Raw genomic sequence first — 27463 nt, 5'->3', positions numbered from 1 at the left:
TCTGTGCTCACTCAGGTTTCAACAATTCCAGGTATCAAGAGTTAATATGGAAGATAATGTGACTATCACACAACTTGGGTTACAGTTTTTAATTTAGATTTTTTTTTTTAAAGAGTTACAACAACTGGTATTGTTTAGCACATTATATCAACATGCAAGTCTGACCTGGAAAGCTTTAGACGTTTTAACAATTTTTTTTGTTCAATATCGGATCAATAATGGCTATCGGGGAAGGGCTAATCCGCTCGCCTTGCACAGTGTGGCATGCATGTGATGCACGTCCACATTGTGGAGTGGACTCGTAAGTGTCAGGGTAACCTTATTTTGGGCATTCAAGTTCTTGGAAACGGGCTGCACTTCAATTCCTACTGCGGTTAACATTCTATGAACTTTTAGTTGACAAGATCAATTGTTTATCTTGTCTGCCCAGGCAGATAGCACGATCCTTCACAGAGACTAATATTCCATTGTATGGAAGGGGGCTAGTTCAGTTTTTGCTCTGGAGTATACTTAAGTAATTAATGATAAAATCACCCTGTCTGGTGGTGGAGCAGGTGGAAAGTGATGATGAGATGACATGTACCATATTGTTACAGAGCGTCGGTGCTGCCGAAGCAGTTTTTGGCATGGGTTATGTTGCGTGGTTTACCATTGCCTTCCCAGCCGTTAGTCAGGGCAAGAATTTGGAAGTTGTTTAGGGGGTGCCAGGGATAACCTGCCTACTCTGCATGAAGGATGCAGTGAGGTCTTTAACGTGCAGCAACAAATGCCAGCAGACTGGACGCCCAGTTTGACATCAACTGGAATGATGCTTCGCCCTGCCTGCAAAACACCAGGATGACAGTTTGTAGCCAGGCCGAGATTCAAGCACAGGCTTGACAGCTCAGAGACAAGTGTGTATTCCCCAAGGCTATGTGGGACACCAGCCTCGGTGGGAAGTATGGTGGTGTAAAAATGACAAAGTATTAAAAAAAAACAAAGTAGCATAATCACCAACAATCTTCAACTTTATTGAAATACGCATCCCTTGTTCAGTACATGTACACATCTGTACATCTGTACCTGCACATGCGGGGATCGTGAACGATTATTATGATAGATGCACACATGTCCGGCCAAACTAATGTCACAAATGCGAATATAAGGAAATGAAAAACATGTTCATCAACCATAATACTGATGAGCCACCATTACAGGTATTCACAATGGCTATATTATAATTGTACAAGTTGTAGATGGTATGTGTAATAACCCAGCACACAGCAAAACAAACAAAAAAAAACAAACTCCAAATAACTTCATTATAAAGTATGCTGTATGTGGATTAAGTCACTTTCATACCAAATACATCACATCGTAAAACTGCTGTTTTTACAACTGCATGTTTTAATAAAGTGTAAGTTACTCCAAAGTGCTTCAAATAATTATTTTGCATAATAGTGGATTTTGCTTTCAATTAAGGCTTCCAACAGTAAACAATGATAACAATAACGAAGCGAATAAAATTGCTGTGAGAACAAACACCGCGTGCCATAAATTAAAACTATCCGAACGAAGTTATTGGTCACACAAGCCATTCTCATTATGAGCGCAGAGAATGGCAGTGCAGAGATAACGGAGAAAGATCAACACGTACACCCAACTGCATATTAGCACAAACCCCTGCACCTGACTTTACAAAGTGACCCTTGCCTTCTGCGACGTCCTAAATCCTAGATAAATAGTAATTAGCAAACCGCTGCTGGCCAATTATCACAATCAAAATACCTACCACGATTACCAGCTCAGGGAAATGCAAAATGAGGTGCATGGTCAGACGCCGCATTGAAGCCGAGACGTCTTGAGTTCGCTAAGGGCTGGCAGGATACAGGAAGTCTGGAAGGCCGCTCGTATGAGCAGAGCTCCGGGAGTTGTGGCTGGAGTGTGGTGCTCTCCGCATCTCGTGTCGCGTGCACCTTGGACATGGCACGGTCGCTTGTTTGCAGCGTTTGTGGAAGACAGCGTGGCATCGATCACACCTACAAAACAAAACACGAGATTTGTACGCACGAATTACAATCATCGATATGAACATTTGTTTTCTCTACATGCTTTCATTTTTTTTTTCCTTATTACTAGGCATGCCTCCCATCGCTTCGCTGACGGGGTTTAATCAAAACACGGCATGTTGGACTTGACAAGCATATTGCACGTCTATCTGAGTGTCAATGAGGACGTAAAAGGAAGTAAAACACGGAAAAAGGATCTTTTATAACATATAATTGTAATTGTCATGGTTGTTGTGGTTGTCTGTGTCCTCCTTCCTTGCACTTTTATAATATTTAGCTCACCTGGAATGTAGCTCCAGGGAGCTTATGGGATGGCACGTCGTCCGTCCGTCCATCCGTACGTCCGTCCGTCCTTCAATCCGTCCATCCACAAATACATGCAACTTCTTTGAAACTACACATATAATCTCGATGAAACTTTACAATAAACGTTCATCACCGTGTATGCACCAAAGTTTGTTCATGGGATTAAAAAAATATAATAATAATAATTGGACCTGAAGGGGGTCTATGGTCTACCTATTTTGGGGTGTCCGCCCAAGATAGGTATTTGCTTCTCTTCTGTGAAACTATACACACAATTCCCATGAAACTTGACCACAACCTTAATCACCCCTGATGTACTAAAGTTTGTTCACACGATGAAAGCAATTGGGGTCTAATGGAGTCCATGGGGGGGGGGGGAGGTGGGGGGTGGCTCCCCAAAAAGGTATTTGCTTTCTTCTCTGAAATTACACACACAATTTTGATGAAACTTGACCACAACCTTTATCACCCGTAACATACGAAAGTTTGTTTAAAAATAAAACTCCAAAAGTATTTACTTTCTTCTCAATTACATATTTTATTCGTGATCAATGCCTACCAGTGGTTCTCTGGCTATCTTATCCAGCCACTACCAGGTGAGCACCCAAGGGTATTGCTCCTATGTTTTCTATTGTTTCAGCAAGTGTTGCTGTATTTCCTTCTCTGTGCTCCTCCCATGTCCTTGTAAAGGGTTCCTGCTATAATAAAATAATAAATGTTACCATTGGAACCGTTGCATTAGAGGTCAAGGTCTCACGTCTTCTTCCTCAATCCTGGAAACATGTTTTTTTTAAAAACAGGTAGATTTGTGAATAAACAAACAAATTTTTGTTCCAAGTAAATTGATCATTAGCTTTGTTTCAGGACCATTTGTATTATTCTACAACAGCAGAAACCTTTTAGACTAAAGCGTTTTGGATGGAGGTCAGCTCCATATATATATATATATATATATATATATATATATATATATATATATATATATATATATATATATATATATATATATATATATATATATATATATATATATATATATATATATATGATTTTTAAGTATTTTATGTCTATAATTAACACTCGTTACATTATGAGCTCTCATTAACAACTCGGCTTAAAAATATATCAGCAAGAAATTATGTACAAATAAATTCGGGAGAAAACAAGATGCATTTTCAATGCATCAAAAACAATTCAGAAGTGAATATTGTAATGCGTGAACAAACCTCTTTAATGAAATTGTGATTAAGGACTTGTGGAATTAGCAGGAGAAGCCAATGCTCAACACAAGTTTAAAACCAGACTCATCCAAGTTCAAATCCCACATACTGTACTGTATTGATTTGTCGATTGTCTACCCAATGTCTTTTCATGCATTGAAAACTACACCAATGTCTCATAACGTCCACATCCTGCATGTGATCCCTGTACAGGCTCTGCCAAGAGTCTGAGAGCAATGCATATAGAACATGTTAAGCATTTACATATAAATAGAAAGATTTGCAAAGCAAACCAATGGCTCCATGTAGGAATGTGTGGCTCGATGGACAATGGGTACCTTCTATTGAAAGCTTACCATTTTACTTTATTTATAAAGTTAAGTACTGGCATCCTATTTTGACAATTATTCTCACCAGGATATCTCTCTCACTCACACACACACACACACACACACACACACACACACACACACACACACACACACACACACACACACACACACACACACACACACACACACACACACACACACACACACACACACACACACGTAGCAAAAGTATCAAGCTCGTTTTTCAAGCAACTTTAAGGTAGTCTGCACATTGTCATTGGTGTTCGGGTCAGACCCGTCATGATCCAAAGCAAGCTTGCTGTAAACCCATTGGGGCCGTCTGCCGCCTACACTGCTACACAGCTGCACTTTGTGGCCGCTAGCGGCTCAGCATCACCCACCACCACTCCTCCTCCCCTTTCTTCCTCCCCCAGGCAACACAGGGTCAGGTACATCTTAGCTGAACCCACAGTTGGAATGTGAAACAAGCAGCGTAGAGCCAGTACTTCCTGCCTGCAAGCAGACACCCGACGAAAAGATATACAAATCACATCAACTGCCAAAACAGCACACTTTCCTGTTGCGACCTCAGGCAACCGATTTCTCAGTAAATTCTTCATCGGACAACTTCCAATGGCCTTGTCAATGGCGGGAGAGACCGTCGATTAATAACCCTCAAATGGACTATATCTGTCTATCGTCACCTGTAAAATAGAAGTGTCAAAAACAATGAACGAGACCTGCGAGGAACGGCGTTCCTCAAAATCGAGAAAACAATGGGCGTAGAAAATATGGTATGTCGGGATGGCAGTCAAACAATCGGTACTTCTCATGCCCTGCTTTCGAGACAAATGCAATCTCAGAACTTGTCGTTTTCACTGAATATTCTTTTAACGATAATCCAATCTGCTGTTTGTAGCTGCCAAATTCAACGTGCTGAACACAAGGTGCACATTTGCCGCTGTTCCATCCAAGCCTGCTCAGCGTAGTCCCAGCGGCTGCTTGGAGGGGTACCAGCACCGTTTAGCTTAAAGCATTAGTCTGGAATGTTTGCCTTGTGTTAGTTTGCACGAATACCGATCAAGCGCTTTACCAGGGGTCACGTTCTCAGCACCTCTTTCAGCTTACGCAGAAGTCTACCTGGATGGAATTAAAGGCAAAATGTCCAAACACCACACAGAAGCTGCTCAGACTGTACAAATGTGAGGACGATAGCGATGACGAACTGGGTAGCAATGTCGGAGATCTCGAATGAAAAGGGGAGCGTTCAATGCTTTGGTCATTGTAGAAGTTTATAACAACTATTCATGCGGAAATTGGCTCCGAATGTCACTCGGCAGGCAGGTATCGATGTGACTGCCCACGTTTTCATTGGAATTTGGCATTCAAGTTGCTCTTGACCTCCCAATGTCTGAAAGCCAAAATGTGCTGAATCAGTAATCTATTTTTCCATTGAGATTGAGCAATCAAAGTATCACTCCCGATACACTGTACAAGGCCCCTTGCTATGTTTTTTTTTTAAACATACTAGGCTTGAAGTCCAGCATAATAACATGCGGTCCAAGTTCATGATCATTTTCCTTTGTCACCCATCCAAATATCCCATTATCTATTGTCATTTTTTGTTCTACCTGTTCCTAATCACGCTATTGCTAACAAGTTAACTTGTTCCACGCATTCAGTTTTTCATTGAGTCTCAGCATCCAAATAAAATGATCTTACTTCGCTTTCTCAGTGAACTAACTTTTGGGTTGCCTTGCCCTGTATAACCAATGATGCCACTAAATTCAGTAACTCAAATTATTTTGGAACTGAAGCTATATTTTTGACCAGAAATCAAATAATCACCAAATTTAATGCATCTGTTAGTTGTTTTTATGATCCCCTCCCTCCCCCACCTCCTTTTCCAATGATGTAGCTGCTGATTTAAGCTCAAGCAGCTGCTGAAGTTTTGACTCCAGCACCTTCGAGTTATCTTGTCTACCTGTTGTATCTTTTTAGCAATGCCTACCATGTGAACAATCAGTTTGGGATATTAAAAATTAAATGAGGGGTGGTATTGTTACGAATCTGGAAGCCATTTGCACACAAACAGACAGCAATCCCATAGTTCAGTTATTTTGATAAGTATGTGTTTATAATTAGAATCCATCCCCGATGTATAATGGGAATTTCGTGTGTGCGCTGTTAGTTATTTTATCGTCAGGTTTTATACATCTACTACAACAACAACAGCAGCACTGTCCCTCACTCAACCCGGTCACCAGTGCCCACGTGTTTTTGGCTGAAGGTGTGGGCAGAGCCTCCATCTCCTCAGATCGAGGCTCTGCCCCGAGGAAGGACATGGAACGTTTCCTCCAGCCAACGAGAGAAGGGCGAGCATCGCACGCGTGCCCCAGCCAATGTGAGGCCAGCGTGCCGAAAGCTACTACAGAGTCTCTTCGGGGGGGGGGGGGCCTCCGAGATTCCTCATCCAATCAGGAGGCTGACCACCTCAGGGGTGGGCCCCGCCCAGCCAGATGGGATGTTCACCCCTCGTCCAATCCGGAGGAGAATCCCTCAGAGCAATTCCCTCGAGCCGCGAGGGGGGGGGGGGGAAGGATAAGGATAGGTGGCGAGCTGTCGAGGAGGAGAAGAGAAGGTTCGCCCCGTCATGAGACGAGGAAGAGAGAGAAAAAGATAAGAAGCCTCATCTTGCCTGCTGGCGTTCTCGTCTTCCCGCGGGTGCTCGTCTCGTCTGGTCTGTCCCGTGCTGGCTGGCGTCCATTGCGTCGTTCCTGGTCCCTGGTGCCTGGTGCTGCGTTGTTGGTGGTGAGTTTGAGTTCCGCCACCGGACAAGCTCGACCAGACCGCATGAAGCAGACAGGTGCAAGAATAGGCCCCTGCCCTCAGCTCGCCTTTCCCTCTCGAGCTGAAGGGCCCAATAAAGGCTGTGGCCACCATTTCTTTGTGTGTGTGTGTGTGTGTGTGTGTGTGTGTGTGTGTGTGTGTGTGTGTGTGTGTGTGTGTGTGTGTGTGTGTGCGTGCGTGCGTGGCGCCAGCCTTTTAAGTAGAACTGTTAAGTGCTTTTCGCATTTCTTTTATTCGGATAACTCTGCTCTTTGTGTGCTCCCCTCTCTGATTATTGTTTATAAATAAACCCCCGTGTTAAATGTTCCAGCTCGTTTTCTGTGCTTTCTCCCATTGACCCAGCACGGTGCGTATTGAGAATTAGAGAGGCCGTCGGTGCCGTAAATGATTCATTTGGTCTGGCGCGGCTTTGGTAACGTCCGCTTGGTTACGCCGGATCCAAGTCGGTAACAGCAACTCAGTTCGGACAAAGTCGGCCGAGGGTGTGGTTTCCCTGGTAGCTAGACCGCGTGGTTATTTAGGTATATTGGAGATCGAGTCAATTAACCCTACGCCACGCGGTCAAAATATTGGCGTCCACGGTCCGCTAAGGGCCCCGTGACCTTTCGGAGTTGTCCAAGGGTCACGACCTAAATTCCGGGTGTTCAGTGGGAGACGACTCTACTGCTCCACCTAGTGGTCGTTTATCGCCACCGAACCACAGCCCACAACAGTATCACGTAACTGAAACACAATGTTGTTTTGCAATCTGAATAAGACTGAGCATTTAACAATTGTGTATTGATGTTTTACAGTAGATATGAGAAGGAATGATCTATATGATATGAGGTCTGTATGTAGACGGATGGACGTGCACGCACACACGCACACACACACATACACCTCTCTCTTTCTCTTCAGGCTTTTATGCAATTTCCCTTTTTGAACAATGATCTAAGGACCATGAGAAGCTTGTACATAAATCATATGTAGGGTAAAGCCATTAGTTGACATCAGGGTCCTACTGAATGCAATACAAAGACAACAGCAGATGGTCTACAGTGATTTGAACTCAGGGTCCAGTGTCATGAGCCACACGTTAAGATCAGAACGTTAAACAGAGGCAAACCCAATAATCTTTCCAAATTGATCAATTGGCCTGACTTGTACATCTTCTGGGAAATTGTTCTCCACACTACTTTGTGAGAAGGACAAAAAAAAAAAACAACCAAAAAAACCCTTTTTGTCATTCAATTTGTCTGTTGTTGTTGTTCTTCATTTCAATAACTTACATAATCTCCTAAATCATATTTCAATCATTTGATACATCTTACTTAGAAAACCCTCATCAGATGTGACCCCAAGCCTGCACCACTCTGAATGAATGGTTCATTTTTCTCTATGGAGATGCATAAAAGTTTGTCCTTGATGTTTGTTTTTTTTTACTGTCAATGTTTTGTTTATATCTCCTACTAGCAGCTGACAGTCAACATTTTCAGTCTTTCTTGCTGGATGCTATATTATTATTGGAATCTCTACGAGTCATAACTGCACCATTTTGCTTGCTCGGAAGGCACCGACAAAGCTTCTGCAGTGAACTTCTTCTCATGGGAAACCAACTTCAAAAGAACAAATGATATCATTGAATGACTTTTGAAACAATCAATACTCGGTACTCGGTAGAGCGCATACCTCCGCCAGGCTGAACAGTTTATGTTTTGTATCCCACCGATAGGCCGGATCTGCATCCGGACCCGAACCAAAATCAAATGTGCGTGTTCTCGTCGCCGAACCAACTCATACACTTAGTTTTGTCACAACTCGTCCACAACTTTATGAAATATCATGCTACGTCTCGGTTTTCATCCTATCTCTTCATGGCGAAGAACCACTTTTAAATTCTCGTTTCCGGATGTGGATTTTCATCAAAATCTAACAAATTCATCCTCGTCACACACCAAACCTGTCCACCATGTTTCGTCTGAATCTGTCCATCACTTATTGAGATATCCTGCTCACAGAGACAGACAGACAGACAGACAGACAGAGACAGACAGACAAACGGGTGAAAACGTAACTTTCATCCACCTTCGGTAGTGGAGGTAATTAGCCAACAGCGAGTTCCTGATCACTTCGTGTCACACATCGAAAAATCTATTTTCTGAACCATGACGCTGCAAAAAAACGACTTGAGTGGCTCGAGCCAAGTTGGGTGGAGGGGAAATTCACTCAATGTAACCTCTGGGCAGCAAGAAAACAACTAAGACGATTTTGGTTAGAATTGACAAGCCGTGCAAGGGCAGCAGGGGGGCCTGGCCCAGGAATGCGAGACACCCGAGCCAGGCCATGGGATTAGTCATAAAGGGGCCAACCCTGCAGCTGCTTTCTTAGCGGCTTGTTAGGCAACCTATTGTTGCCAAGCCTGTAAACAGAGAGGCAGGGCAAAGAGGTGCCAATTAAAAAAGGAAAGGACAGCAAATGGACGCAGCAATAGAATATGCTGAGTAAACATGACGGGCTCAAATATGAGTGATTGAAGACGTGTTGTTTATCCTTCCATTCGCTAATTGATGAACACTTTTATAATCCACAAATGTTTACTAAATGCAAAACAGAAAAGAGAGGAGGAAAGGAAACGGTAATCTGCGGGTAAGAGGGTTGGATTAGGTAGGGTTAATGGGTGTAGAAAATATGGGATGCAGCGATGGGTAATGACATATGGTAGAGCACACCTGCTTGAACGGATTGAGGAAAGAGTACAATTGAACACCACCTTGGGAAGGCAGTTCCACAAACAGGAGAAACAAAAGTGGTGTGCAGCAAGCCGAGATGTTGGGGGGTTTAAACCAGGAAGTGGTGGGATGCCCGAGAGAGAAGAGGAGAGGCAGTTAAAAAAAAAATGAGATGCCATCAACATGTCTGTGATGTGACAGCACATCATGAGAGCGTGCTTTGGCTTTGGCCACATCATGAGAGATAACAAAAGTGTTTAAAACTTTACATTCCTTAAAATGTAAGAGAAACAGATGTGATGCTGGGGCTCCAGTCCATAGGGGAGAGCAATTCTCCATTGAGCTGTGGACAAGGACCATGCAGGCTGTGAGAAGTTTTGATCTTTCAAGGAATTACTTGGAACAACAGAGGATCCCTAGTCTGCTGTTGGCTTCTGAGGCCATCCTTGTTATATGGTCAGCTCAGGAGAGGTTATGGCTGATGGTTAGCTCGAGAGATTCAACATACTGAACCTTATCCAGTGGTAGAACCTAAGCCTGGTGTTGGCTTAACAGTTAGGGTGGCTGGCTTAATATCTCAGGGTCTTGAGTTTGAGCCCGTCAGCCATTGAATTAACACCAAATAGGGTTGACTCAGCCGATCATCCTTCTGAGGTTGGCAAAATGCGTACCAGCGTACTGGTAATAGAGGGGACTGCATCAATGGCACAGCTGCACTTCCAGAAAACGATGCAACCAAGCAGCCACAGGCTGTACACGATAGCTAGCTAACTAGCTCATGGTAGAACATCAAAATAGATCGGTGGGTGTGTTTGGCAGTCGTTCCAGAGCTACAGGGTGAGACTGAGATTTACTGAGATTTAAAGACATGTTCTATTTGTCAGGAAGATGGTCCTCACCTCTTGTTTGATTTATGGACTCCAACCATTCATGAGAGAATCAGCAGCGTATCCAGAGGAGTGACCAGGACAGATTCCTAACTGTGGTCAGAGATCAGGCTGTTTGAAAAAAGGACTAATGAAGTTGACAGCATTGATGGATTCCACGACTTTGTAAGTAAAAACAGACTTACTGGCCTGTAGTTGACATGATCTGTTTTTGTACCTGCCTTCTGAAGGAGAGCTATGTTAATGGACTACCAGGCAGACAGTAGGCAGACATATGAGAATGACAGGCTCAAGAGTAGACAAAGAAGAAGCAAAAGCAGCAGGGCATGACTTCAGAACATGGGCACTCATTATATCTGGGCCTGTTGCCAATGAAAAGCCTCAGCTGGACAGAACTCTCTCCACCTTCTCCTGCATAAACTCCACTGAGGAAACAAGGCAGTGGGTACTTAGTGGGTAGGATGGGAAGGGGGGGGGGCAGAGCAGGTTGTGTTGGGTGCAGGAGATTTGGTACCAAGTGCCGAGTCGAGGCATTTTGCCCATTCTCAAGCAGAGTCTGAGATGAGGTTGTTTGGGGTAAGTGATGGGATGGAGCGGAGATAGATTTGACAAGGCACCACCCAGATGTGGAGGTAAAAGACGGGTTGGAGAGTTCCACCATGAGGGTTTCAAGACAATTTTTTTTTTCCGGTTTGCCTCAGGATGGACACTTGGAGTGACCAAAAGTTTCCACTTAGTTGGGTTCGCAATGTATAGAAAGAAAACTGTTTGACCATAACCACATTGCTATAGGATTCAGTGTACCAGGGCTGAAAAGATGGATAAGAAAGCAGCAGATGGGATGGGATACACATAGATAGATTTTGTGGTGTTGAGGTCACTCTCCAACAGCAGCCAGGGAGACATGGGATTTGACAATAAAATGGTCAGATGAGTGAAGAGGGGCAGAGGAAATAGAAAGGCTCGATGGAATGTTAATCATTAGCATGTCCAGGACATAGCAGTGACAGAGATCCATGGTGGAAAGTTCACAGATTGGGTCATGGCTGCAATGCCCAGGTGGTCGTTGCAATCCGACACCCAGCCAGTTGACTTTAACTGCCACCACTGCCATCATAAATGAGGAACAGAGTTGGGATAAATGATTAGGGGTTGATCCACATTCACAGAAATAGGGGTGTTGAAGGAATCATTATCATTGGGTGAACGCTACACCGAAACAAACAAACATTAAGTGGTGGTGGAGCGGAATGCAAAACCTGAGGAATTCCAGTGGACGAGGAATGGATAGCACGGACAGTGTAGAATAGATTTCTTGACAAGGACAGCAACAAGAACTCTGGATTGGTTGATGGTGCGGCTCATCGAAACAGGATACAGAATAACCAGACTCGGTGGTGTAATGGTTAGAGCATCCGCTCCGAGTTTGGGAGGTCAACGGTTCAAACCGTGGCCGAGTCATACCAAAAACTTTAAAATCGGTAAGTGCTGCTTCCTTGATCGACATTCAGCATTTTAAAGGATAGAGCACGGACAATCCCCATAGGTTGGCATCCGTGAGAAGGAGCAAATTCCTCCTTAGGAAATACCATGCTGAGTACGGTGAGAAATGCGGTGCCATTGCTGTGACGTCACTGGTACCCAGAGTGCCCTGGGAAGTGACGGCTCTTCCGCCAAGCTCAGTGGCTGTTTGTCTCATCTAACAGTACTGTGTTGTTTCTCATATATTAGTGTGTGTCTCTGTGTGTCTCTGTGTGTCTCTGTGTGTCTCTGTGTGTCTCTGTGTGTCTCTGTGTGTCTCTGTGTGTCTCTGTGTGTCTCTGTGTGTCTCTGTGTGTCTCTGTGTGTCTCTGTGTGTCTCTGTGTGTCTCTGTGTGTCTCTGTGTGTCTCTGTGTGTCTCTGTGTGTCTCTGTGTGTCTCTGTGTGTCTCTGTGTGTCTCTGTGTGTGTCTGTGTGTGTCTCTGTGTGTGTCTGTGTGTGTCTGTGTGTGTCTCTGTGTCTGTGTGTCTGTGTCTCTGTGTCTCTGTGTCTCTGTGTGTCTGTGTGTCTGTGTGTCTGTGTGTCTGTGTGTCTGTGTGTCTCTGTGTCTCTGTGTCTCTGTGTCTCTGTGTCTCTGTGTCTCTGTGTCTCTGTGTCTCTGTGTGTCTGTGTGTCTGTGTGTCTGTGTGTCTGTGTGTCTGTGTGTCTGTGTCTGTGTCTGTGTCTGTGTCTGTGTCTGTGTCTGTGTCTGTGTCTGTGTCTGTGTCTGTGTCTGTGTCTGTGTCTGTGTCTGTGTCTGTGTCTGTGTCTGTGTCTGGCAGCGTCACTACGAGCCTTAGATACTGTTTAAAAAAATAAATAATAATGATAATAGGGAGCCACAGAAGAAATGACCCTGTGAGAGGAATGTCTCTATTAAACATACAATCTGGCTGGCTACATACGCTGGCTACAGGGCTGTAACTATAATGTGATTGAAAAGGTCAATTAAGGGGCTGTCACACCTTGACGTTTTAGCCAGCTTATGCCGACGTATGAAAAATTTGCCGAACCAAGCTGGCACACGTCGAATACGTTATGGGTAAGTTTTGTATACGTTAAGAACACGCTGGCATATGTCGTCATACGCCGAGTACGTCGAAAAATTTTCAGCATGTTGAAAATTTCTCGACGTACTCGGTGTATGACACACGTTCCACATACGCTGGCATAAGTTGTAGGCACGTTACGCGATCGTTGACACACGTTACTTGTAAGTTAATCATAAGTCGAAACACGTCGAGGTAATGTTTAGCGTACCCGAAACTTATTTCTAACCTATGAGTAACGTGTTGTAGGCACATTATGCGATCGTTGACACACGTTACTTGTAAGGTGCTCGTAAGTCGAAACACGTCAAGGTAATGGTTAGCGTCAGTGTTCCAGACTCCAGGTGTTTCTTTTTCTTCAGTATGACGGGGTTCAGTGTACAGTGCGGTTATGATTTAAATCGTTGAGCGGCAGCCTATTAATTATATTATATTATAACCGCACTATAAATCGAAGTGTTAACATCACCGTCATACCGAAGGAAAAAAAAAAACAAAAAAAAAAACAGGGAGTCTGGAACACTGATGCTAAACATTACCTTGACGTGTTTCGACTTATGAGTACCTTACAAGTAACGTGTGTCAACGATCGCATAATGTGCCTACAACACATTACTCATAGGTTAGAAATAAGTTTCGGGTACGCTAAACATTACCTCGACGTGTTTCGACTGATGAGTAACTTACAAGCAACGTTTGTCGACGTGTGTCAACGATCGGGTAACGTGCCTACAACTTACGGCCAGCGTATGCGGAATGTGTGAGTCATACGCTGGCATACGTCGAAAAATTTCAAGCATGGAAAATTTGTCTAACAGCTCGGCGTACTATGACGAATGCCAGCATACTACGACGTATGGCAGCGTACTACGACGTATGCCAGCGTACTCTTAACGTATACAAACTTACCCATAATGTATTCGACGTGTGCCAGCGTTTTAGCCAAATTTTTCATACGTCAGGCATACGCTGGCTAAATCGTCAAAGTGTGACAGGGCCTTTACATTGGAACGGTCCATCCATACTATTTGATAGGGAGTGAAAAAGAGGCTGAATGGACCAGAGGATGAGTAAAAGTTGTGGGGATTGGGAGGAAAGGGGTGGGTGAGTGCTGGGATTGGGGTGTAGTGGGAGGAGAGGTGTGGTGGGAGGAGGGGTGTGGTGGATGATGGATCGGGTGGTGGATGGGATACATGGTGGGGGGGGGAGGAAGGGGGAGAAGATATCATGGTGCAGATATAAGGGTTAATAGCCTTGCACCCAAACTCACTGCAAACTAGGTTTTTTTTTGAGATTGCAAAACTCAGCTAAACAATGATGGACATCATGACCAGGGTGACTGGAAGATTGATTAAAAGCGTTGAGAGATGTCATGCTGTATGAAAGACAAGACACATGGCGTGCATGTTTCAGAGCGAACCACAGGAGAAACAGGAAGGTAGGCAAGAAAAATCTGCATCGAAGGGAGATTAGTTATTTTTTTTAATAAGATACACAAGATAGGAAAGGGAGATGAAATTTTTCAAAATATCATTTAAAAGGTTTGAGTTGTAAAAAACAAAAACAAAGAATAAACAAGTTGTGTATTAAAAAAGGGAGAAGGATGATTAAGCTCATGAACAAAAGGAGTGATAGGGAAAGAATGAACGATGAATGAGTGATGGGGATTTGTGTGGAATTTTTTGTTTAAAAAAAGAAAAAGAAGAAAACAAACATTTTCTTGCAAAAAATTTCTTTTTGAGAATTTTTGAGATGACATCTGGAGGTGGATTACAAGAATGAGCTTGGAGGGAGGAATGAAGGGAGAGAAGAGAGAGACGGGACAGAGAGAATGCTTGATAATGGAGAAGGTCGGCAGTTGCAGCGATACTGCTGTGAACCGTACCTGGCAAAACAACATCGATTGGCATCTGATGACCTCAAAGCTAAATGATCTTGGGTTGACGAGTATACTCCAAGTGTTATCATATACCAACATGGTCATATCTTTCATGTCATTATTATGGATCATAGTTGATCCGAGATGTTACTTTGCAGTTACAGTTCTGCAGACCGCTACAATGGAGCTATTGTGATGTCTGTTTATTTACTTTTCGGAACCACTCCCTTCACTCCGTCACTCTGCACTGGTCTGTCCAGGCCTTAAGTTGTGTTGGCTGTCAAACTGGCACATTTCCCTTGGTTTTGATGGACAACCGGTATTGTGATTGTCAGCACAGAGATTTTTGGTACCTTTTTATTGGAAAGCACTTCCTTCCCAAAGAATACCATCGGTTTGAAAGTTTTATCGAAATACTCTTTGGTGAAATGTTCAGGGCAAATAATATGAATAAACAGTCGCCTAGGAAAAGCTCTATCAAGTACATTGCAGAAGTATGTCCGCAAATTATTCAGTGCTGCATCCTTTCCAAATCCATGCAAGCGAATAATTATGAGACTCGTTTAATCCATGGATTTACGATGAACATCATCATGCCAATTTCCACATACGGAGGAGAGGAGAGGACAGTGGTGGATTGTGGCTTGTACCAAAATTAAGAACTTATTAATGAAAACATTTATCGATTCATACTAATGAGCTATGAAAAGATGAACTTCACCCAAATTGGTGTCGGTGGACATTTGGCGGTACATTTTTCTCCTAAAAGGATGCAAAGGGAAATATTTTATCATCGGTTTCAGTATTTATGCGAGAAAATACTGTACACCAAGGCTATTTGTCCCCATAATTCCCATTCATATCTACTTTTGGGGACTTACACATACTGCAAATAGTGCAAGTTATACAGCTGACACAAAGCAGAAAGTTGGCCTGGGAGCCAGCACACATTGGTAGACGAGTGCAGTCGATGTACGAGGTGTGATCAAAAAGTTTGGTGAATGATGTCACGAGCAATGAATGTGTGAACATTGTTGAGGTCAGTGGGCCGGGCTTGCTCTCTCACTTGCCAGCACGCAGTAGACGCCATTTTACTCTGTGACAGTGTGCCGTGGCATTGTTTTGTGTGAGCACGCGTTTGTGGCGTCTGCCGCTTTGCAGAAAATGTCGAAGTTTGAGCAACGTGCAAACATGAAATTTTGTTTTTAAACTTGGCAAGATGGCTATAGAATTGTCTAATAGATGAAGCTGCGACAAAGAAGACCGTTTTTAAGTGCTTTCAGATGTTTCGGGAAGGAAATGAGTCACTGGAAGATGATGAAAGAAGCGCTCGTCCGTCAACAGCACAAACCGATGAAAAGCATCACTCAAGTCAGCACCGTCGTCCATGAAAACGGATATTTAACCAATTGAGAAATCACGGAAGAGACCAGTCTTTCATTTGGTTCCGTTCAGGCCAAACTGACAGACGATTTGAACATGAGATGCATCAGCACAAAGTTTGCTACACGCATCCTCACGGATGACCAAAGAGAAAGTCGTGTCTTCATTTCATCTAACTTGTTTGATCGATGCGTTCGGATCCAACACTCTTACCCCAGGTGATAACGGGTGATGAGTTGTGGGTTTTGGGTTTGATCCAGAAACTAAAGCACGGAGCTCCCACTGGAAGACACCCACGTCACCGAGACTGAAAAGGGCATGTTAGTCGAGATCACAAGTGAAGGTCATCCTAATTGCATTTTGCGACATGGAAGGAATGGTTCACGCAGAATTTCTTCCCAAAGGTGCTTTTGTTGATACGGCTTTCTACGTGAAACTTATGAAATGTTTGCGAGAGGTAGTCAGATTGAAAAGACCAGAAAAGTGGAAGAATGGGTGGCTCCTCCATCACATCGTGCCCTGCCACACGTCGCTCTCTTTTAAAACAATTTTTGGCGGCAAAAAACACATTCCTGTCATGCCGCATCCATCTTATTTTCCCAACTTGGAACCGTGCGACTTCTGGCTGTTCCCCCAAATTGAAACGATGAAAGGGAAGCAATTTGACATGATTGAAGACAACAAATCCAACACGACAGATTTTCTAAAGGAGATTAACAAAGGGGACTTCTGGAAATGTTTCTGACAGTATCAGGAACGGCGGAACAAGTGTGTATGTGAGGAAGGTGAGTACTTCGAAGGGGATTAATGATGCAAGTGTTTAATGTTGAACAAAATTATTTTATTCAAACATTCACCAAACTTTTTGATCACACCTCGTATGTCAATTGGAGGGTTAACTACAAGGATCCAAAATAGTAATTTATTTGGTTTATATTATCTTATCTTATAGACAATGTAATTGTTATCCAGATCCATATGATGGAACAGACATTGTTAAGATAAATTTTATTATGAGCTCAGGCACTAATCAGCAACAAATGTTTTTAGCCATAATTTTTGTAACTTATTCTCGAGGAAAACTGGCATAATTATGTAAATGTAGCATAGATAAACTAATTTTGTTATCCTGATAGGCCTGGATGGTCGATTGTGACATCCAGTCCAGGTGTCTGTCCATCAATATCGCAACCTGTTAATGCATGCATGTGCCCATCACGTTTCTTCATTTCACCGAACAACTCGGACATTTTTATTTTTCTGTTGCAGTGGAGATGAAAGGCATGAAAGCGAAACGGAATACATGGATGTGCATGTTCTATTTTACCAGCTCCCTTTATGATTGGCAGCCAACTGTTACTTTATGATAGAAGGGTAGTGACAGTATCAATGCAGTGTGGCTACAGCATCGACACAACCCCAGGATGGACTGTTCACCAGGACTTCCGGAAATAACATTGTAATTATTGTATAATTGCGTTGGACAAGCAGAACCAGGATGGAGAAAAGAACTCTGCATATAAATGTTATGTTTTGCTGTCAGGGAGCGAAGTTTCCAGTGAAGAAGAAAGGGTAAATTGTAATTTCAGGTAGAACAATGGATTTCTAAGAAATAATTATTGATGCATGCAAAAACTGGAAAGACAAATGGAAAGGATGGTCAAGGTGACTGCAATGGACTTCCATGCTGCTGATGCTGTCCATCTACTAAGGAGGCATTGCAGCATCAGCTTGCATAAAGGCAAGAATATCCCCTCCATGTTTTCTGCAGATGAACCCTGATCGAAGAGACCGTGTGGGCAGTACCAGGAGGAGAGAAAAAAAAAAGCCGCAGAATTTCATGAAGTGACGGAAAATGGGAAAGCCAATGATGATAACCAAATAACAATTATTGACATTGGAACCATAATGGAAGAATTTCGGGTGGCTGTTTTCTTCACGATAAAGCAACACTTGCATGAATAAAACTGGCTCTAAGAACAAATGGGCACAGCATAAACACAATGGACGAGAGAGTTCACAGAACACACAACCATGCACAGTCTTTAGAAACAAGGATATGGGCGGATTCTGACAGTGGAAAATTTGATTGGTCATGATGACGTATAACACCGTAATATTGTTATGTTTGTGGGGTACATGAAGGGATTTCATAGGAAAGACAGGGGTGTATAGAGTAGCTTGGACCGTGGACATGTAGGAGACATCTTGATGTAAACTGAGTAGGGAAACTGTGAGCTTAAGTGTTATGTGTCACCACACGGGGGTAGTGCTGTTTTAATTATATAGGGATTAAGGATCATTTCCCCCAGTATGTAATTGCCCCCATGACATTTTTCTATGTTTTTGTATTTCAAGACTGGCGATAAAGGGGGATCATGTCCTTAAAACAATGACAACCGAGCTGCATGTCCAAGCAGGCAAAAGCCCAGCCTCCAGGGGGACAGCGAGTGGGCCACACCCCTGGAGTGGAGGATTGATGGGCATGACATTAGTAAGAGGAAGAAGAGTGCGTCTCTGGAAGAGAACAAGGAAGTCTCTCGTTGCAGGAGAGAAAAAGGTCACGCTGTTTTGTGGCGAGCGGACCTAGTTTGGGATAGAATCGGTGGTCAGAACACGACCAGAGAGACGAGACAGAAGCGAGTGAGGCAGAAGGATCGGCGGAGATGGGAGGCTTGAGATAAAATCGGTGTTTTGAAAGGAGAAAGAGGAGGGCCCAGTTGTGGGAGGACATGATCGAGTGAGGGGGTAACGCTAGCTGGCTACGTCTGGACATGACAAAATACAGATGGAGCAAGATGCTAGTCATCGACTGTTGGTTGAATCATGTGGGACCATCCTCGAGGCCTCGTGTTGAGCCATTGGGGGAAAGAGACAGCACCGTTCTGCAAAGCAGCGGCATCAGAGAGGACGATCGATGCAAGAAGCTGCACGGTGGTCTCTGAGCCTTGGCGTTGAGTATCGCCGCCCGAATTATCTCCCATCTGCTTGCCTGCCCAGAGAGCGGCCCAGAGACCATTTTGAGCGCATTTTCCCCACGCAGTGACAAAGCGGTTTGGTGACTTTCAAGATACCAAAACTCACTTCTGGACCCGAAGCCAAGTGCCGAAATAAAGGAGGGATGTTTCTTTGTTTTAGTCTGTCCCCCTGTTTGTATTTAAGTCTGCGTGGAGGCACCTCGACATTAGATTTAGGTTACCTCATGTCCTGATTTATTTCCACTATAACTGTTGATTTTCTGTTTATTGAATCATTATTTATTCAATTTGCTGGTGTCCGTCCATATAGTCTGTTGTCGGTTCGAGTACAACCCGTGTGCTTCTGTCCTTTCCTTCCCGCGCGCGCCATAATCTCCGAGAATCTCAGCTGTCAGCCTCCAAGAGAACTATTTGGCCACCCGTCCCGGTCGGCGCAAACCCCCTGGACATGACGATATTTTGTCCAAGTACTGCTAAACGGAAGGGTTTTGAAAGTGCCAAAAAGGCGATTTCTGTTCTCCAGTGTTGAAGTATATAATTAAACATAAATAAAATAAAGATTTTGAAGGTCGTAGAAAAAAATAATTTGGAAGTTTACTGCTGTTGCTCCGGCAGCGACCTTTACACCACCTCACTTCGCATGTTACATTAGTTCTCCATGCCTGTTGCTTGTGTCCTTGATGACGTCACAAACATCGAATTTTCCTGTTGGGAATGATTTTCAATTTTGTTTGATTGCAGGGAGACAGAAGAAAAACAAACAAACAAATCTCACTCCTCTCTAGCACGCACGATCGGGACAAATTCAGAGCCAAGGTACTGCTCAACGACAGGTTCGTTTTCTGATGAGCCAAAATATTATGACCACTGACAGGTGAAGTGAATAACATTGATTATCTTGTTACGATGGCACCTGTCAAGGGGTGGGATATATTTGGCAGCAAGTGAAAGGTCAGTTCTTGAAGTTGATGTGTTGGATGTAGGAGAAATGGGCAGGAGTAAAGACCTGAGCGACTTTGACAAGAACCAAATTGTTATGGTCAGACGACTGGGTCAGAGCATCTCTGAAACGGCAAGGCTCGTGGGGTGCTCCAGGTCAGCAGTGGTGAGTACCTACCAACAGTAGTCTGAGGAGGGACAAACCACAAACTGGCGACAGGGTGTTGGGCGCCCAAGGCTCATTGATGCGCGCGGGCAGCGAAGGCTATCCCGTCTGGTCCGAACCGACAGAAGGTCTACTGTGGCACAAGTCAGAAAATTTTAATGGTGGTGACGGGAGAAATGTGTCACAATCCACATTGCATCGCACCCTGCTGCGCATGGGGCTACATTGCCGCAGACCGGTCAGAGTGCCCATGATGACCCCTGCCCACCATCGAATGCGCTTACAATGGGCACATGAGCATTGGAACTGGACCTTGGAGCAGTGGAAGAAGGTCGCCTGGTCCGATGAGTCCCGTTTTCTTTAACATCACGTGGATGGCCGTGTACGTGTGTGCCATTTACCTGGGGACGTGATGGCACCAGGATGCATTGTGGGAAGACGACAAGCCGGTGGAGGGAGTGTGATGCTCTGGGCAATGTTCTGCTGGGAAACCCTGGGTCCAGCCATTCATGTGGATGTCAATTTGACACGTGTCACCTACCTAAACATCGTTGTAGACCAGGTACACCCCTTCATGACAAAGGTATTCCCTGATGGCTTTGGCCTCTTTCAGCAGGATAATGTGCTCTGCCACCTGGCACACATTGTTTGGGAATGGTTTGAGGAACATGATGAAGTGTTGACGGTGTTGCCCTGGCCTCCAAATTCTCCAGACCTCAATCCGATTGAGCATCTGTGAGATGTGCTGGACCGACAAGTCCGATCCACGGCGGCTCCACCTCGCAACTTACAGGACCTGAAGGATTTGCTGCTAATGTTTTGGTGCCAGACACCTTCAGGGGTCTTGCAGAGTCCATGCCTCGGTGGGTCGGCGCTGTTTTGGCGGCACACGGAGGACCAACAGCTTATTCGGCAGGTGGTCATAATGTTTTGGCTCGTCAGTGTGTATATACAGTATATGTGTATACATATATATATATATATATATATATATATATATATATATATATATATATATATATATACATATACATATACATATACACATACATATTCACACGAGCAAATTACAACCTCTCACTTCGCTGATGGGAACAATAAATAAGGGAGGGGGGGGAGAAAGAAAGAGAGGAGGCAGGTGTAAGGCGAGAGTGGGGAGGGGAGGGGACAGAGTGAGAGAGAAGGGTGTAGGGGGGGGGGAGGAGGACAAATAAAAAAGACAGGTGAGTGGTGGAGGTGGGATTAACAAAGAGAATGAGATGTGACGCTGAATGACCAACCAAAAAAAACGTACCAAAAAAGAAAACATTCTTCACCATTGAGAGATTGTGCCAAAAACGATAGAGTACAGTATAGCATGATATTTCAAAAATGTATTGGGCCTGATGTGTTATTGTGGATCAGGCATGAGGTGACAGAGGTATGCGCTCGACCGAGTGCCCTTCTAGTTCAAAATGTTATGGACGGGTTATGATAAAACTTGGTGGATGAGTTGGGGAGGTGACAATAACAAGCTGATTAGATTTTAGTTCAGGCCTGGATGCAGATCCGGCCTATCAGTGGGATACAAATGTAAACTGTTCAGCATGGCAGAGGTATACGCTCAAACGTGCGCCATTCTAGTTCTACATGTAATCTCAATGCATCGGCATCTTGACTGCTTGAAGAATGTACATGTACACCATGACTTAAGCAAAATAAATGATAGATAATTGTGGTAAACAGTGTCATACCCCATGATCCAGTGAATCCATGACAGTCCAGGTCCGACACAGATGTCTATTGACCTCTGGCTCACAGCCAGCGGAGACATGAATATCACTACTAAGGTAAGTAAATCCATCTGTGACCTCAACATCATCACCACAAACAGGTACAGACAAGACAGCAGCATGCACAATGTCATTGAAAGCATGGGTCTTAGTTTTGAGCCAGGAAACCTGTAATCCCAAAAGCTCCGACTCCTCATTCAGCATGTTGAGAGCCCTCAAAAGGATATCCAGAGTCTCTGCAAAGTTGACTGCATCATTAATGAAATCAAGGTCAGAGATCTTGACATTCCCAAATGATGCACTGCAACTTGATCTCTCCGACATCTTCCAAGGAATCCAGTCCATGCAAGTGCTAAAAAGTGTGAGGGCCAGTACACACCCCTGACAAACTCCAGTAACAACTGGAGAAAAATCAGGCATGGAACCACCCACCTCACAGTACTTTCAGTACTGGAGTACAGCTCAGACATCAGATTGATCAGTTTTTGGTGGCACCCCACGAAGACCAGGAATCCTCCAGAGGGCATCCCAATTCACTGAACCAAATGGTTTGCATGGATCAACATAGGCTGCAAGCAGCCCCTGCCGGAACTCTCATCTGCATTGATTGAGGACCTGAAGAGTGAGGATACGGTCAATCGACCTCTTTGGTGTAAAGTCTGACTGCTCTGAGCACTTGTGCTCAAGCAGATGGTGGCGAACCCAATCAAGAATTATCCGAGCAAAGACCTTGCCAGCACTGAGAGCAGCGTCACTGCGTCACCCCTCTGTAGTGGTTGCAGTCCGAGCGATCACCCTTCCCTTTGCAGGGAGCAACATCAAGGCCCATCTTTCCAGTCAGTTGGGATGATGCCTGTGTTCCAATCGGAGCACAGAAATGCATGCAACGTCACGAGTTCAGCATTTCCACCAGCCTTGAGAAGATCAGCATGGATGCCACAGATCACAGGAGCTTTAACCCCATTTCAACCAGTTCACCACAGCCTGGGTTTCCACAAACAAAGATGATTCAGAGTTGATTGGAGGATCAGCAATAGGGATTGTAACACCCATGACATCCAAGTCAACAGCTGGTGGGTCAGCCTGGCACAGACGCTCAAACTCACTGGCCGAGCGGGCCTTCACTTCGGACTCCTCTGTTAAGAACCCACCACCATCCACTCTAACTGCAGTACACGGGCTTGGAGAAACGCAATGCGTAAATTCCCCTATAAGCAGGACCAGAATTACTTGACCACAGGTGATGGTCTACCCCCTCACAATTTCGTTGCACATTGGCCTCCTCGTCCACCCTCAGTGCACATACAGTTTTACGCCTCAACTCCCTGAACAGCTCAGCTCTGCCATTAAGGCTGGACATGCGACTCTGGTCAATGGTCTCCAGTGTCCCTTGAGAGGAAAAATTCTTCTTCACCCAACGGTGAGTTCCAAGACATCCACCAGCAACATCAAGGATGGTGGTCTTGTCGGCACACCCCAACTATTCAGGTTCCCCCAAATCCCCACTCAACCTGTTCAAAAATTCCTCAGCTATCATCTCATCGTTGAGCTTGCCAACATCCAGCCTCGGCTTGGATGGTACCATTCTCCAGGATTTAAGCTGCAACTTCAGAGTTGCTACACCAAGCCTGTGGTCGGTATTGAGGAACCGAGTACTCCGGTAGACCCTGTAGTTCTGGATTATCCTGCAGTGACCATCAATGAGCACATGGTCAATCTCCTTTGCCACACCACCAGCGTTGGAATATCAATTCCAGCGATGAGCTTGTGGGCAGTGAAACCATGAACCAGCCACCCTAAGTCCATGACTTCTCACAAAATCAAGGAACTTAGTGCTGTTCTGGTTACAAGTTCAAGACCCTTGGGGACCAACACATGTCTCATAACCATCCCTATCAGTGTCAGTCGATGCAAAGAAATCCCCCAAGACTCGAAGAATATCTCACCTGGGGTACTGATCAACCACAGACTCAAGAGCGGCATAGAATGCATCCTTCACGGTGAGATCACTCGCCTGAGTCGCAGCATATAGAGACCAGGGAAATGACACCCAAGGAATGACGAATCCTTCGTCTCGTTGACCGGTGTTACCTCATTATCATTGGAGTCAGCTTATTGGACACTGCTACAGCAACTCCTTGGGCATGGTAACCATCAGAGTGACCAGACCAATAGTAGGTGTGACCATCCGCCACGATCTCACCACAATCTGGTGCCCGAACCTAAGAGAGGGCTGCAATCGCAATGTCCAAACGCTTGAGCTCAGATTAAAAAAAGACAGGTGATCATCCTCTCTTAGGAATAGGCCATTCCAGACACCCACCCGAAGGGACCGCCTCAGGTTAACCCAAGGAGACCACGGTCTGGTGGATGACACCTCAGCACCACTCTGTCACACACCACCGCAATCTGACCCGGGAAGGTTACGCCGTGCTTTTTCTCCCACCATGAAGGAATGGGGATCCCGAAGGCTTTGTCCCAATCCCGTCATCCCTTCATCCCGTGAGCTGACATGCGAAGGGGAGCAGCACAGGAGGTACTCCCACGGAGTGGGTTTTATTGTTGCAGATGTTATTAAAATACTGTATTTAAAGGAGGCGAAAACCCATTCTTTGTATGCACCAACCATGTTTGCAATCAGATTTCTTTGCAAAAAATGAGAAATCAGGTCTGAATACATATCCTTGGATCTGCATATAACCATTAATAAAACATTATTAAACAAACGTGTTCCACAAAGCAGATTTTATTGGATTCTTTTCTGAAATCAGATTAAAAAAACGAAATTAAACGAATGACTATTGCATTAAATTTGAGGTAACACTACAGAACTACTCCACTATAGCCTTTTGGAAGGGCAACATGAGATCTTTGACAACCGCAACCAAAATGCTGACAACCTATCGGGCTTTTACGTCCTTATCCGAAGGACAGAGTGATCCAAGATGCAACAGCTCCTGCTTTCACAGCATCAGACAGGCAGGGCAGTAAAAGGGGTTAGGAAGTGACCGGGGCAAGATTGAAGGACGAGCACCTCACCACAAGAAAGCACCCTTCATGATAAACATCTCAAATAGCCTCTTATAGCCCAACTCCTCCTCCTTAACTTCTTATGCCGACCCTATATTAACAAATGGCAGCAGTGTGAAAGGTGAATTTGTGCTACCTTAAAACTGGAATGCTCTGATGATGTGGGCCTTGATAGTTGTGGTGAAGGTTACCTGCCTCGGTGAAGGAAAAGTGTGAATTAAATGAATTAAAGCTACCGGTGGTGGGTTGGTTTTTACCCGCTGAACTGGGATAGTACCACCTCCCACCCTATAGGGGCCTGCAATTTCCTAGCCATTTCAGTCTCCTGTGGTGGATGTACCAGGCATTCATTGTCTTTGCCACAGGGGACACTTACATAGAGATGGACCCTCCCTCAGTGGTGCAAACGATAAAAATAATGTGATCAAAACGAGGCTATACAGCAGTATCATTTTTTACCCCATCACCTGTGGTTTGGTCAAAATACCAACAAAATGCAATTACGGGCACATTTGAAAACATTTTTTAAAAAAATGAAACTGGATATGCAATCAACATTTGGGGACGCATGAAATATGTTATGATTTTTTGGATTTGAACCCCGGTTTCTGCCCCAGAGGATGCAGACTTGGAGTCACAGGGGTCAAAATGGGAATAAAAAAAAAAAAAAACTCAGAAGTTCATAACGAGTCATTCCTGGTGGAAACTTTTGCCATCCTTCAACTTTGCTTTAGGTGGGAAGCATGGGGATTTGCGATGGCACACCTTCGACTTCGCTCTATTTTGAGCTATCGTGCCATATCCAAATAAATCTTGCCCACAGATCGAATGAAATGAAAATCGGAGTAAAACACACAAACAAAAAAAAAACAATGTCAATAAATCTTTCCAACTTTCCCACCAATCTCCTCCTTCTCCTTCCTCAACCCTCACCCAGGACTCTGTGCTTGAATTTTCTTCATGCCCGCAAAGAAATCGTGTACAGCAACAACATCGTGCAGGTGGACAGGGTTTATTGCAATTGGAAGGGGAACATGGTGGGGGCTACTATAAGTAAGGCTTACCGCTTAGTAGTAGACACCTGAAAGGGATAGATGATGTCTGCATTGCTGCAAACCTCACAGATGAAACCACGCTGGCTGCAGAGACCGCAGCTGTACACATGATCCATGGCAAACTTGACGACTTTGGAAAGAAATGATGCAAACTTGCCTGCAATGACCTGCAAAAGGAAGCAAGGTGCTATTTTTTTTCAGTTATGCAAAAACTCCGTTAGCATCTTTTTGTTAATGCAATAAAATGCAAATAACACAATCATGAAATGCTTCTCTTGCAAGGCACCACACACTCAAGCAAAAAACAACCTTGGATGAATCCAACATGGAGTACAAATCTCCCAGGCTCTATAATAAAAAAAGTCCAACGTGAAATTTTGATGGAAAGAACGATTCAAAGAAACCAACGAAGGGTATAATTAAACGGAAGGCAAGCATACAATTCCATGACTGGCTGGCATGGCCGATAAGGTCAATCTCGCATCTCCTGCTAACAGATGTGTGACGGAGTAGCGGACATAAGTGCAAAATGGTGACAATTTTTTTTTTTAATCTGGACATGCTCAGTGTAGAGACCAAAGGATATTGGTGCGAGTTCAGTCGATTCGTATTACATTTTATGAATAAACCAGACACTGCTAAAGTGCTTTAGATATTTTCACAGAGATTTGCCACATTGGAACTAAACTGCTCTGAAAAGGACGGGCAATTGTTTGTATACACATGACCATTTTTCCGAGCTTTAACAACACTTGTAAATAGCCACCGAGGACAATGCGGTGGTCTGTTAGTCAAATGGGTTAAATATTTTTATTACAAACTTTTTGAGTGGCGAGAAATTACTCAAGAATTGGAGGGGGGGAAAAAAATCATCATAAACCTCTTCTTGATGCACAAGGGTGCCTGATTGTGTTGGATAGGATGTTGCCATTTGAAGTCTGAAAACGTATCTCTTTGCTCACTCCAACCAGGGCAAACAATGAACTTCTGACCCGTTTGCACAAAATTCCTGAAAGTCAGCTATGCAGAAACTAATCACGACGCAAGGCTAACCGCACACTGCCTACTACACCCTCCCCCCCCCAAAAAAAACAAAACAAAAAAAAAAAATAGGTGAAGCCGACCATTGACCGCCAAAGGCCTTGCCTTCGAGGCCTGGTGAGCGCAGCTCAATGCCGGATCACTTTACTTCCTGATCAAAAGCAACGATAAGTACAAGCACAGCCAAAGCTTCGCTCAGCGAATGACATACGATGGCGTGGCAGCACGTGTGATGCGTAACCACAGACCTCTACCTGTCAATCATCGACGTGTTCACCTGAGCGTCCCCTCCTACTTT

At 44.3% G+C, this 27463-nt stretch overlaps 1 protein-coding gene across 14 annotated transcripts in view; it reads right to left on the bottom strand.

The window, feature by feature from the left end:
• Window positions 1–986: 986 nt before the first annotated feature.
• The window catches only part of LOC147021833 (putative pleckstrin homology domain-containing family M member 1P), a 126523-nt gene continuing 100046 nt past the window's right edge, over window positions 987–27463 (bottom strand). For all 14 annotated transcript variants that reach the window (XM_085892226.1, XM_085892228.1, XM_085892218.1 and 11 more), the window contains 2 exons: window positions 26134–26291; window positions 987–2018 (listed from right to left, as the gene is read on the bottom strand). In XM_085892226.1, coding sequence (XP_085748352.1) covers window positions 1850–2018; window positions 26134–26291 — 327 coding nt within the window. In that variant the 3' untranslated portion in view covers window positions 987–1849. The remainder of the gene's footprint in view (window positions 2019–26133; window positions 26292–27463) is intronic.

This window comes from Eptatretus burgeri, chromosome 8 (assembly GCF_056783735.1).
Source record: "Eptatretus burgeri isolate ZD-2024b chromosome 8, Ebu_testis_v1, whole genome shotgun sequence".
NCBI classification, from domain to species: Eukaryota; Metazoa; Chordata; class Myxini; order Myxiniformes; family Myxinidae; genus Eptatretus; species Eptatretus burgeri.
The sequence above is the reverse complement of the archived record's forward strand: the minus strand, read 5'-3'. Positions and strand labels throughout refer to the sequence as shown.